At 39.3% G+C, this 13763-nt stretch overlaps 1 protein-coding gene across 1 annotated transcript in view; it reads right to left on the bottom strand.

The window, feature by feature from the left end:
* The window catches only part of slf1 (SMC5-SMC6 complex localization factor 1), a 39216-nt gene extending 30547 nt beyond the window's left edge, over nucleotides 1–8669 (bottom strand). Inside the window, exons 1-13 of the mRNA XM_016238274.1 lie at nucleotides 8190–8669; nucleotides 7913–8024; nucleotides 6769–6847; nucleotides 6486–6655; nucleotides 6348–6403; nucleotides 6068–6221; nucleotides 4952–5125; nucleotides 4712–4780; nucleotides 4208–4354; nucleotides 2205–2371; nucleotides 1983–2117; nucleotides 1304–1448; nucleotides 881–1028 (exon numbers count right to left, since the gene is read on the bottom strand). Of these exons, the coding sequence (XP_016093760.1) occupies nucleotides 881–1028; nucleotides 1304–1448; nucleotides 1983–2117; nucleotides 2205–2371; nucleotides 4208–4354; nucleotides 4712–4780; nucleotides 4952–5125; nucleotides 6068–6221; nucleotides 6348–6403; nucleotides 6486–6655; nucleotides 6769–6847; nucleotides 7913–8023 (1555 nt within the window). The 5' untranslated portion in view covers nucleotide 8024; nucleotides 8190–8669. The remainder of the gene's footprint in view (nucleotides 1–880; nucleotides 1029–1303; nucleotides 1449–1982; nucleotides 2118–2204; nucleotides 2372–4207; nucleotides 4355–4711; nucleotides 4781–4951; nucleotides 5126–6067; nucleotides 6222–6347; nucleotides 6404–6485; nucleotides 6656–6768; nucleotides 6848–7912; nucleotides 8025–8189) is intronic.
* Between the last annotated feature and the right edge of the window lie 5094 nt (nucleotides 8670–13763).

The following is a 13763-nucleotide window of genomic DNA, read 5'->3' as shown; positions in this document are numbered from 1 at the left end:
GGAAGAGTGTCTTGTTCCCTAGTAATTCGATTGTTCAGAACCAAGGCACAATCTAACACACCAGAACAGTACAAACACCCACATTCTCACAGAGACATGGTAATTTAGTTTCCTATTAGTGCGGAGTAAACATCACTTTGTGCAGTGCTCAAGTCTGTGAATGTGTGTGTATCTGAGTGAGGACACAATTTTCTTCCTGTGACCACTGCTGCCCTAAAATATTCACTGACAATACACTATCAAACGTCACATCATGGCAACAAGATACTGACAATCATGGCTTAATCAATGTGGAGCAGAAATCTGAAAGAAAGCATCAGAAAGAAAGGGTTGAATGTTATAAACATATCAGTAGCCTAATGTTTTCCACCATATGCAAGTGTCCTCCAGCGAAAGTGTGTTTATGAATTTATAGCTGTATTATTCCAAGCTCTCATGCCAAAAAAAGTACACACCTAACTAACAAGTTTTGTAAAATCATAAAAAAGTAGCTTAAAAATTTAATAATTAAATAATAAAAATTTAAAAAATTTAAATTCAGAAATATAAACATAACTTGTTTGTTTTTTGGGAAAAATTTAAAATGGCTACACTGTAGAAAAAAAGTTCTTATTGTTGATGTATGTATTAATGTCATTCATAGTATTCAATTAGCTTTCATTTTTATATTTTCAGTTTTCATTTGTAATTTGGTTATGTGTTCACTGCAGAGGATCCATTGGTGAGCAAGTGATGCTAAATTTCTCTAAATTTGTCCGATGAACAAACAAACTCATCTACATTTGGATGGCCAGAGGGTGTGTAAATTTTCAACACATTTGAATTTTTGGGTGAACTATTCCTTTAAGTGCATAAATTTTCCCACTGCACTACAAGATACCTTGGCACAGTATGGCCATGTGTTCAGCCAGGTCTTTAAAGCCTTTTTCCACCAGACTGCTGTTGAGTGGACTGTGTTCCTGAGCCCAGAACTCCACCACTACACACAGAGTCTCCTGCAGAGTGACTGACATTCCCAGCCTCCACTCCTGCACACAAACACAGTAAACTCAGCCTGCACAGCCTGATGAAGCATCTGGAATGGACATGTCTCAACAAAATGGTATATTTAATGTGTAAATCTGTTGGCATACAGGTGTCATGTGACAAATTTTAGTTTAAGATGGGAAATTATCTTTGCATGAGCTTAGATCACAACACAATAATATTGCAACATTAAACCAACAAACTTATGTCTAAAACAGAAGATTTTAATAAAGCATGCCCTCATTTTTAGCACGAAGGGAGAAGACTTGAATGACACCTGAGCGGAGTTGAAAGCCCAGATTACAGTCTTGATCAGTAACTTGCTGAGTTGCTGAACCGCCCTGGAGGTCAGAGTCGACTTCTCCCACATGTTCCAGAAGGTACTGTACAGAACAGATGCCCGACTTTGTCCAGGTGACCTCCTGCACAGAGACAAAGACAGAGTTGCAATAGATATTAATATTAATATGTAGATACAGCTGCTACAGATACAATGACAGATCTGCCCTGTTGAAACGGGCAACATTTAAGGTTCAGGGTTTATATAATATAGTTTATGCAGTTTTAAAACGGTTATCCATTAAAAAAATAATAATAAAATGTAATCCTGTCTAATATGGAGGATACGTAGACATGTGGTGGCAATAAAGAATAGTTGCTAATGTACAATCAAGGCATTAATATCTATGGTTAACGCAGTTACTTAACCATTGTCTTTCTATCAAAAGATAGAAAGATGTAAAATATGTTTTCTATTCAAAACAAGGTGAACAGTAAGACATCAATATATCTGCAAGCAGCTGCACGTTGTGTTTTATTTCTACATTCTTTATATTTTGTCTGTGTTTATTTTGTGGAGGGGTGGGAAAATACAGCAGTTTCTTTTCTTTGGGCTCATGCAGAATCAAAAAGTTGTTGTTTATTGAGGCAGAGATGAACAGAGCTCAGGTGCTCACCCTGAGCTAGCAGCATGAAGCTCCAGCTGAAAAAGTCTCAGGAAGAACTCCTGCAGGTTACAATGGAGACGAAACAACTCGGTGGATGGTGTGCTTGGCAGTGAGTGACAGGTGGGTTTGCTTGCTAGACACACTCTTGAATAAATCAGACAAAATTGCATTACTGAGAGAAACTCTATTTGCTTATGAGCTGTTCTGACAGGTACATTGACAGTTTCATACCGAACTGATGTCTCAAGAAGTGACCAGAGGCCGCCCTTACATTCAGGACACTGGAGGATCTGAAGAAAGTACTTAGTGTGTCCAGGAGAACCCCAGGTAGGATTGTTGCGCAGGATACTGTGGAGAACTGTGATAAACATGCTGAGGTACAATGGCTTTGCATCACCCTAGAAGTTAGAGCGCAAGAGCAAAGACTGGATTATCTGGTCAAACCAGAACAAGCTTTTGTAATAAAATACGTCCATCTATTCTAAAGATTTCAGATATCTAGAGAGGAAGGTGGCTGAGGGCCTGTATAATTCTGATATATCCACAATTATAATTGAATAACAGCAAATAATACAAATTCTAAAAATTTAGGAATGATTATAATAATTATGATTTATTTATTTATTTTTTAGACACATGCACAATTCACAACTTAGTGTTCAAATGTTTGGGGACTGTAAAATTGTTTACATTTTTTTTTTAATCAAAAAATGTATATGTTTAATAATGAATATATTTTAAAATACAATGAATTCCTGTGATGGCAAAGTTGAATTTTCAGCAGCCATTATTCCAGTCTTTGTCACATGATTTTTCCAAAATCCTTCTAATATGCTGATTTGGAGCTCAAACAACAAATCTTCTTTTTATCAATGTTGAAAAAGAAAAAAAAACCCGGTAGAGCTGCTTAATATTTGTGCAAAAACAATGATATATTTTCAGGATTTTTGATTAATAGAAAGTTTAAAAGAACAGCATTTATTTAAAAAAAAAATCGTCTGTAAAATTATAAATGTATTTACTATCACTTTTTATCAATTTAATGTGTCCTTGCCAAATATAATATTAACCTATTAAAAAAAATATTACCGATCACATGTTATTTACATATATGCAATTGCTTGTCATTTTCATTCCGCTTGCCCTTATGCCGAGTGCACAATTTTAGCCCGATTTTTCCCTCGCCGACAGGTTTTGCGAAATTGCCGACAAATGCCCGAAATTGGAGGCAAATCGGTGCGTGTTCACGTGAGTGAAGATCACGCAGTGGGAATTATCAAAGACGCGATCTGAGGGAATCGCCGATGCGTCGCCGACGCCCGTGAAATATTTGGCATGCTAAATATCTGGAGCTGTCGGCGATTCACAATCACACTGTGTGAAATGAGTTCTGACTGAAAAACACATCGGCGATGACCTACAGCCAATGAGAGAACACGATACAGGGCAGCGGGAAGTTCGGGGAGGAGTTATATGAAACGTAGTTTGCGGACCAGTGTTGCCAAATCCGCGATTGCCGCCGGTTGTTTTTTTATGTCAGCAGGTTGAAGCGACCCCAATAACGTGATATTTAGGCCCTGGAATGTGAATTGTACCAGGAGAACCCAGCCAAAAAAAAAATTATTTTACCCCCCAAAGCGATTTTTACTGGGGGACCCCCTCGAAAGCGATTGGGCTATTTTCAGGCTAGTTTTGAGTAGTAATTGGGCGGGTTTTGTAGCGAAAACCTGGCAACCCTGCACCAGACAGAGCTGTCGGCGATTCTTCCTATTGTGAAGTCATGCAGTGTGAAACCCCCTGTCGCCAATCCATCATGCAATGTGAACACAGCAGCAACTGAATGCTACCCCAGATAGTCACGCAGTGTGAAAACAACGGCGATCCGACGAGTTTGAAAATCGTGCAGTGTGAACTCGGCATTAGGCTATATGTTCTTTGTACTCAAGAGAACAACAATGGCAATTGTTAAACACAGTATTGATATTTTACATCAAGCAAAAACAGAAACAACAACTTTTTACATCTTGTTGCCATGAAATTTTGCACTTTTTGTGAACAGGCCTTCAATAGCTGGTAAAGAACTATGCTGTTTTTATAACAGAAATCACTCCTTACAACATCCTTAATGAAAAAGAAACTACCTCGCTTTGCTTTTTAAGAAAGATAATACCAACTGAATGTAACAGTGCTTTATAAGTGCCTCTGGGATTTAGAATAGCTCTTATTATACATACATGCAGTGCGTGGCGCATTAGCTGTTGGAGCAGCAGGGCTGGGGGCATCACTCCAGGCTGCAGGGACCCCAGAATCTCCTCCAGAGCTTGAGGGAAGAAGGCACACTCCACCAAGCTCTGCACATTGCTGAAATCTACCGCTGGAATCTGAGTGCAAGAGAAACAGGGAAAGAAAGACATACATGAAATAAGATGACTGATGATAATGTGGTCTCAGGGTCAGTGTTAAATGAGTGCATTTGGACATTTCTGCTTGAGAACCCAGTGGAGGCACATTGCAATGTTTCTTTAATGGGTATGCCAATCATGAGTGTACCGATCAAACGGATTTGCCTAAATCAGGTGACCTGGCTGTGATGAGCCCTCCATTTATTACTCCTCTACGTGACACACAGGAAATTGAATGACCCGATCCTCTTGATGAGTCAAACATTAATTTTTGCACTTTAACAGCTGGTGTATGGCAGATAGGTGTGCTGAAAAGTTTTTCCCAGGTTTCAATACCTGAACTAGCAGGTTAGGTGTGTAGTAGCTGTGGAACTCTGGGACTGTCAAAAGTATTTTCTTCCGTTGCTGAAACGAGATGTCATGTAAGGTCATACTTTACAGAAATTACATTGATAACCGTGACAACTATCTCATTTGTGCCCAAAATCCATCTGTGAAAGCCATAATTATGTTTCAAAATGATATATAAAAGTACCAGAATAAAAAGTGGATGGGGAGAATAAAAATATATTAGACCTCCATTATTATGATGTATTCTTTGAGCATTTGCTCCAATTCTTTATGTGAAAGGTCATCAGTAACATCCATGAACTTGTCAGTGACTGCAGCAGCCTCAAAATCCATTTCACAGCTCTCTTCTCCATCGAAGGACTCCAAATTACAGGGCCAGTTTAACACGGAGCAAGCACGCTGCAAAAGAAAGACAACAAATAAACCACCAATACCAAATTTTGAGGGTGAATGTAAAACGTAAAAGCTGTCCAAATCAAATAAGCAATTTTTTGTTTGCAAATGCACTATCAAAAGTTTGGGACTGGTAAGATTTTATTTAATTTTTGAAAGAAACTTCTCTGCTCTCCAAGGCTGCATTTATTTATTAAAATACTGTAACAATACGGCAATATTGTGAAATATTATTACAATTTAAAATGTAATTGTTTTTTCCTGTAATGGAAAAGCTGAATTTTCAGCAGTCATTACTCCAGTCTGCAGTGTCACATGATCCTTCAGAAATCATTCTAATATGCTGATTTTCTGCTCAAGAAACATTAAGAAAAGAAAAAAAAATATTTACTGTCACTTTTGCTCAATTGAATGCATATTTGCTAAATAAAAGTATTAAGAATTTTTTTTTATGAATATTAGATTACATAATATTAGAGTTATAAGAGTAAAAGGAATATTTTAATAAAAAATATCATACTTTTTTTTATGTTGTTCCACCTGTATACTTTTTTATTCAGTGGAACACAAGGAGATATTTTGAGGAATGTTCATGCTGCTCTTTCCAATACAACATACAAGTGACATAGCAGTGACCAGGTGAAAAACAGTACCATACAATTACTTTGTATGTCTTGTTTGCAACATCCCAAGGCACTGTTTAGTACCATGGCCATCAAATCTTTGTGAATTTATGAACAACTTTTATGAGCCCTTTTTTTGCCCTCTTAGGCGCTTGACAGTCACTACATGTTTTGTTATATGAAAAAAAACTACATTCTGTGTTCAATAAAAGAAGTCAAAACAGTACAACAGGTTTGAAATGACATGATGGTGATTTAACAATGACAGTTTACTTTTATGAATTACTTACAAAAAGCATACGATGCAAAACGTAAGTTACTTTACCTCAAAAAGATGTTTGGCTACATAGCTGACACTATAGTGAGGGATTCTGCAATTCTCGCCTTTATCTTTGGATGCATTTTTGGTTAACACGTGAGTTACAGCATATGAAGTCGGCCAGTCTGTGAAGACAACAGCTCTGCCTGCTTTTAATATCCTGCAAATAAAATGTGGTTTGTAAAAATTCCCATTAGCAATTTCACCATGAGCCTCCAGTTAAACATCAACAACATTTCTAAATGTACAGTATGCTGAACAAAGCTGTCACTGTGTACATCCTGACCTGACAAACACACTTCTGCTCACTGGATCATCAATGTCAATGAGCACCACCCAGTCCTACAGGTAGAGATGGGAAATGACAAACATGCTTCATTTCTTTTAGCAGTTTTCTATGCGAGTTAACAATAGTGATGTTCACCTGAAAAGCTCCAGACACAGTGCCGTTAGACACCCTTTCTCTCCATGTTTTCAGTGGATTGGGTGTCTCAGGGGTCTGAGCTGTTAAGTTTAACTCGTATGAAGCATCTGGGAGCCAGGCTTTTTGATTCACACTGTCCAGAATAAACTCTGGAGTGACTATCCACTTCCCTGAAACAGAAGGAAACTAAACCGAGTCACCAATTCAGTTTGTTATTTTATTATACGCTTACAGGCTATTATATGCCTTCTAATTATTTAAGTCAAATCTCAATATTACAGACCTCCAGCACAGGCTGCGAGAAACTTTTCACTTGCTAAAGCTTTTTGGACGATAAGGTGAGTTGTTGCCTCCTTATAAACCTGAAACATAGAAACATGTGTCAAACATTGTGAACTTGAATTGAAGTGAAAAAAAGAAGAAAAAAAAACTCTTATCTGACATATAAAGTCACCTTACTAATCTGGTCTTCATCCTTACCATGAGATCGTTTAGGAAAAGGTCAAGAACTTAGAGGTTGAGTTTATTCTCATGAGGGTTTCAATTAGTAGAGAGAGCGCAATCTGTGACTATATTAAGATGGTATTGAGGGCAAGGACAAAATTACACGGTCCGAAATACACTGTAGCATCGGGAAGCAATTAGAGCTATTTTTCAGGGCTAATCACCAACACTTTATCATTTTCTGCACACAGAGTAAGAAACGCTTGATGTCATGGAAGAGAAAGTGGGCTTGTGTGAAATTAACAAAGGCTGTATTATACAGCAATGCACTTTTGAGTGGTTAACTAATATTGAAGTACATCTTTAAATATATCAAGCTACGTCAATCCTGCAGATGCTAGATGGCTGTATTATACAGCAATGCACTTTTGAGTGGTTAACTAATATTAAAGTACATCTTTAAATATATCAAGCTACGTCAATCCTGCAGATGCTAGATCAGGGTTCCTCAAATCTTACCCTGGAGGGCCAATGCGCTGCAGAGTTTAGCTCCAACCCTGATCAAACTCACCTACCTGTGATTTTCAAATAATCCTGAAGACATTGATTAGCTTGCTCAGGTGTGTTTGATTAGGGTTAGAGCTAAACTCTGCAGGAAAGTGGATCTCGTGGGCCAGATTTGAGGATCCCTGTGCTAGATCTTTTCTTGCAATTAACTTTTCGGAGCAATTTTTCAAATTACTTTGAGGTATATTGGTAAATTAACTTGTATATTGTTATTTAAATTTGTAAAACACTACACACTTGTGTGCATTATTATCATTTGTTAAATAAATTATACTTGGCTTGATATTTTGCATCTAATGCAATCATAGTCAAACACTAAGTCTGATTAAACTCTCCAAATAATTCGGAACTACTGTACAACAGCAGAACTCTTCATTCATAAGGTTGTTTGTTACGGTAAAGGGTACTATACTTACAGAGCCTCCAATATATGCGCCCCCCAGCTTTCTGATGCCCTGGAGTAACTGTCTTTTCTGGGAATGATTCTTGATGCCAGACATTTGAAAGATGTATTTATTGTCCACCATCCTAGTAAAAAAAATAGATTGTTTGATAAATAGCATCCATCAGTGCTTAGCATTACAGCTATTGGCTGTTTACAAACAAAAGTAAAGTTGACATTTCTTAAGGGATCCGAAATAGATTGTGATTTTAACAGCTGCTTTACAAAAACAAGATGCGTACATATCTTACCTGAAACTGAAAACAGTGAAATCACTCTGATATGATGAATTGTACGGTCTAATCTCGCTCTTCCGACAACAGCGCGCCAAATATCACCACTGAACATTCGTCTATGGACATTTTATCGAGCGGCACCATCAGTACCGTATAAATAACACACACAAAACATGATTAATATGACGCTAACTCTAAGACTAGATCGATTAGATATTTCGCCCTTTCGATGTTTCGGTTTTACTTGCACTTCAAAACTAGCGTACAGTGTGATGCCTGACCACGGTATGTTATTAGGGGGGGGGGGGGCTAGTATGTTCAAACTCACATAAATATGACTGTCTTCAACTCAAGGCGCGTACAGTTATAAAAATGACTGAACAGTGTTAAAAAATGAAACGGAGATTATTTATGAGTAAGTCCAAACAACGAATGAGAGAATATTACTTCATGAATAAATACACGCGCCCCTCTTTTCTCTGTGATTTACTCTGCTCCGTAACACGGAAATGGTGGAATGCTTCCGGTTGGTTGTCACAGACGCTTTGCGCTTGAGAGCCACAGCAGCGCTTCACCACGCGTGTTTGTAAACAAACGGAGGCGACGGCTGAACAGTTATATATTCGTCTCCGTGAGCGAGCTTGACAGCATGTTATTTAACCACCCGAAAGCCTTTTAACCTTATACGACACTTTTGTCAGCAGTCTTGTGTTGTGGATCGATATAAATGATTCAAACACTATTTCTCACATTCCCATTAAAACACTCGCTGTTTCCTTCCATTAGTGCTGTCTCAGAATGGAGGAAATGACTGTAAGACTGTCCGTTTGCAATATTTACTCGACACTATTAGATTCATGCTTTTAGATTTGATTGCTATAGCAAACACTTCAAAGATCATTTAGGTCATTTCACTGCAATGAATGAAAAGTACAGATTTTGGGAAGAAATGCACCTGACAAGTCTGTTTGGATTTTAACTCTTATAATCCTTCATTGCTGTTGGATTTAATGTGATGAAGAGCCCCTGAAATCACAGAGTGAATAGGTACTGTGTATTTTGCCTTAACCTCTGTTATTTACTGGTGTGTGTGGTGTGATAATGAACTTGTACCATCAGCGGTGATGTAGAACAGTTAAATGCTATGAAAGAGCATTAGAGCTGTATATATAGGCTATGCACTTAAGGAACAGGTGTGCTCTCAAAGAGCTTTTTGCAATGTCAAAGCAATATTAGAGAAGTAGGAACAGATGTAGATCAAGTTTGAATTGTTGTTAACATGAAATGCTTTTGACAAGTGATAAATCTATTTTAACAGCAATTTTGCTAACTCTTTTATTATGAATTCAGATTTGATTAACGGAAACATTACATGGAATGCTTGTAGTTTTTTATAGTCATGGGACTTAGTTTTGTGTGTGTGTATATATATATATATATATACACACTGATGTTACACACGGAGGCTCTGATGATGAGCTGATGTCTGCCCAACGCCAACGTTGCCTTCGTTCGCCAGAGCCTCCACTCCCCTATGCCGAGGACAGTTTCTGCCCTTCGTCTGAAGCGTGGGACCTGGTCTCGTTCGGCTGTGGGGAGGATGATACGATGTCCACGAGCACCTCTGACCTGGGTGGCTGGTCGGAGGTCATTACAGATGAGTCTAGCTCCACCCCTGCCTCTTTGGAATCAGAGCTCATGAGCATTCTCTCGGAGGTTGTGGCAGATATGGGGCTGGACTGGGCAGTACCCGAGTAGCCTACCAAGCGTTGGATGGATGGGTCTTTCCTCAGTGTGAGCCGCCAAACGGATGCCCCACAGAGACCTGCCCCTTTCTTTCCTGAGCTTCACAAGGAGCTCACATGGTCGGCGCTCCCCTAATTCAGCCCGAGGGCATGCACAAGGAACCCAACTGCTGATGACGGTGGAAGGGGCGGAGAAACGGGGCTACACGTGACTGCCTCCTGTAGAGGACACCATCGCGGCACACTTGTGTCCGTCCCGTGGTTGAAAAACCACCCCACTGCCTTCTAAGCCATGTCGAGCCACAGCTCACATCGCAGAGAAGGCGTACATCTCAGCTGGACATGCAGCATCTGCCCTTCACACGATGGCAGTCCTGCAGATCTTTCAGACTCGACTCTTGAAGTTCCTGGACAAAGAGGGCCCAGACCCAGAGTCGTTTCACAAGCTGTGCACAGCGGCAGACCTCGCCCTGTGCACTGCTAAGATGGTTACCCAAGGAATTGACTATTGTATGGGAAACCTTGTTGCCAGCCGTGGTTCCCGGAGTTGGTAAACCTATCGTCAGCCCCCCCGTGGCAGATCCCCCTGAGGAGGGCTCTTCTGTCCCAAGCAAGAGGCACCATCTGGCACCCCAAGCCAGAACTGTGGGTCCTTCATGTATGGCAAGTGAGTGCAGAATGAACCAGCTGACTGTTTCACAATGAGTGTTACACCAGATAACAGAGGCTAGACGCCCTTCGACTAGGTGCCTTATTTTGGATCAAATAAATGCAGGCTTGGTGAGCAGAAGAGAATTCTTTAAAAAACATTACAAATCTTACTGTTCAAAAACTTTTGACTGGTATGTTAGCCTATAGTTTGAAGTAAAAAATATGAATATTAATATTAATAAGGAGAGTCTGAGATTTATTTTACAGTGATTTCACATTTCTTGTTTGTATGAAGGCTAAATACCAATAAAAGGTGAACATTTATTTGCGCCATTTTTTTCCTAAAATATTATATAGGTTTATAGGAGTAGGTTTCATAGAGCTGGCAAATTAATTTTTCATAAGTTTGTAGGTACAGACATCTGTTGTGGCCGTTCTTGGCCGTTTTTATGAGGCTTTTTTAATAGTGTTCATATCGATATCGGAATTATATCGTATCGACCGAAATTAAGAAATATATTGTGATATAAATTTTGGCCATATCGTCCAGCCCTAGTTTCCCCCCATACATAATGTCTCGTTCCCTTCTCTCAGGGAACCAAGGTTACATGACAGGAGACGTTTTGCTTTTAAACTTTTGTTTCTAGAATGTATTGTGTAATAATATGTCTCTGAGCTTTTCTGGAATTTTGGTGCTAAGCTAAAAATTGAAATGGACATATCTAATATTTTTTTTCTGAATTTAAATCTATGTATGACTGCAATCAAGTCAAATTCATATTTCAACTACCCACATGACTGACAGTGATTGACTAAATATGAATTATGAATGCACAATCAATGTGAATGAATGAACTCTGCAATGAAATGTGTCCATTTCAACCTGCTTAAACAACCTGCTTGCCAGCTCTTGAAAATTAAGTATAGCGCAACTGCGCTCACAGTTCGCTCCCGAGTTCGATTCCCGTCTCGAGGTCCTTTGCTGATCCTGCTCCCCTCTCTCCGCCCAATACTTTCCTGTCATCTCTCCCCTGTGCTCTCAAAATAAAAAGGTGCAAAAAGTCCATAAACATAATAAAAAAAGACACTGAGGAAAAGAAAACTGGAGATTAAAACCACAGTGGTTACCATGGTAATGTTTATTTAATGAATCAAGACAGTAATTGTGAACATAACTTGCATTACATTTTCTATATATGCAGGTGATTATTTATTTATTTATTTATTTTATCGCATGTAGTACTGCAGCTCTCAGTCATGTTGTAGCTCCTGACATATTTTGACAAAATCAGTTGAAACTGAAATGCAGTGGAAACTTTTGAATACTTTAAACAGTAGTTCACATGTTAGCCAAAATTGTGAAATATAGTGAGAATATTTTCATAATCAATCGAGGACAAGTTCAGGAGAAGTCATCCGGCAAAAAAACAACATGCACACATTCGGTAAACACAGCCATTGCACAGACTGGATTTATTCCCCTGGAACTTTTTCTCTCTTTTTTTCCTTATATTCTTTCTTTTTTTCACATTCACCTGTAATGCATGAATATTGCACACTTTTGCTTTTCTCAACCAACTAACAAACACAACCTTTCTCACCATTTTGGAGTAAAACAATGCACTTCTTTCATACATTAAATATCGCAAAAGCTTTATTTAAGAGTTTTGGGAGCTAGAACATGATAAGAAAACCTTGACAGTTTTAAAGCAGATGTGCTAAATATTTCACACCACTACCTCCATTCTGAGCGTGGAGCAGTTTGTTAGGGTAGACATGCGGAGAAATACTAGTGTGTCTTTTAGTGTCGAGAGAATACATCTGCCCCAGCTCTTTTTCTCTCTCTCTCTCGCTCTCTCTCTCACACACACAAACACACTTACGCACCAGCTCTCTTCCTTGTGTGGCAGCTTTCAGAACTACTCTGGGACTCCACAACATTTGAGTTCAAAATAGATAACAAGACAAAGGAAATGGAGGGTGCATCTGCCTAATTGGGCCCTATGTGGTGACAGCATGAACCTGACACTTTTCCCACAACTCTCATGTGGATGAGACACGAGTGATGATGCACGTCCCTTTGTAAAATCAGCTACACACACGCGTGCACGCACAGACATTGACGCAGTCTGTCCCAATGTAATTACACTGTTCAGTTCCTAATCCTGTGTCTTAAAAACCTACACAAGTCACTTTCTCTCTCTCTCTTCACTCTTTCCCCTCAGACAGTAGTCAAGGCTTGAATAGAGTTTAGAAAATAATAACACGCAAGCTTAACTGCGGAGTCTGTCAAGTGAGGGAAATAATATTTGTCCAGCTGGACAGCCTTTCCCTTTGTGCGGGTTAAATTAATGTTGAGATTTCTGTCTGCACGAGGAGAAAAGGCTGTCGTGTCGGAGAGGAAGTGCGAGCTGTTTGGTGTTTGACAGGGATTATTAAAATCAGCCTAGATGAAGGGGAGAGGGGCCCCAGCAAAGCCAAATTGACACTGACACTCTCCATTACACTCCGCTTGACTTGCAATGACGACGTTGATACAGTTTCTCTCTCTAGCGCGTGCTGGATCTGTGCAAGACTTGAACATTGAGGGCTTTATAGCAATCTGAGGCCAGATGGATTGTTTATTTAAAGCGAGGGCAAGAAGATGTGTCAGTCTATATCCCACCGGCGTCTGGTAATACCGCAAGACCGCTCTTTCCGATATGCATGTATTACCACTGAGCTGTACTGTAAATTGAATGGCACTCCAGCTTGACACAGAGAGGGGAGGTGGATAGATGAAAAGCAATGGATTGAGGCTAGAAATATTTATGGCAGATGATAACTGGAGCCTTGTTCCAGCTGTGCTTTGATGTGCAGCTGCTGATAAGGATCTTGTTGGGAGGTGAAATCAAATCATTTCATGTAAGGGGCCGTCATATGTGTTCGAGGACACGTTTCATCAAACGTAAAGGCTTCTCTTTTCAAGCGTACATTTGATCCCATTCAGACAAATACAGTGCACAAGCAGACATTGATTATTTCTTTCCATTGCTTTTTCTTTTTACCGGCAATGGCTGTCCAGAAAGTAGGTCATAGTGCCCACAATAGGTGTTAAATTGAGCTGTATAGAGATGTATTTTACCCAATACAGTCATTTGCTACAGAGGAGATTCTTCTGTACTTTCATTTTGCTTAGGCTTCCAGATCTCAC

Source organism: Sinocyclocheilus grahami, unplaced genomic scaffold, assembly GCF_001515645.1.
Source record: "Sinocyclocheilus grahami isolate Dianchi unplaced genomic scaffold, SAMN03320097.WGS_v1.1 scaffold535.1, whole genome shotgun sequence".
NCBI lineage: Eukaryota > Metazoa > Chordata > Actinopteri > Cypriniformes > Cyprinidae > Sinocyclocheilus > Sinocyclocheilus grahami.
This window is presented reverse-complemented; position numbering and strand designations above follow the sequence as displayed.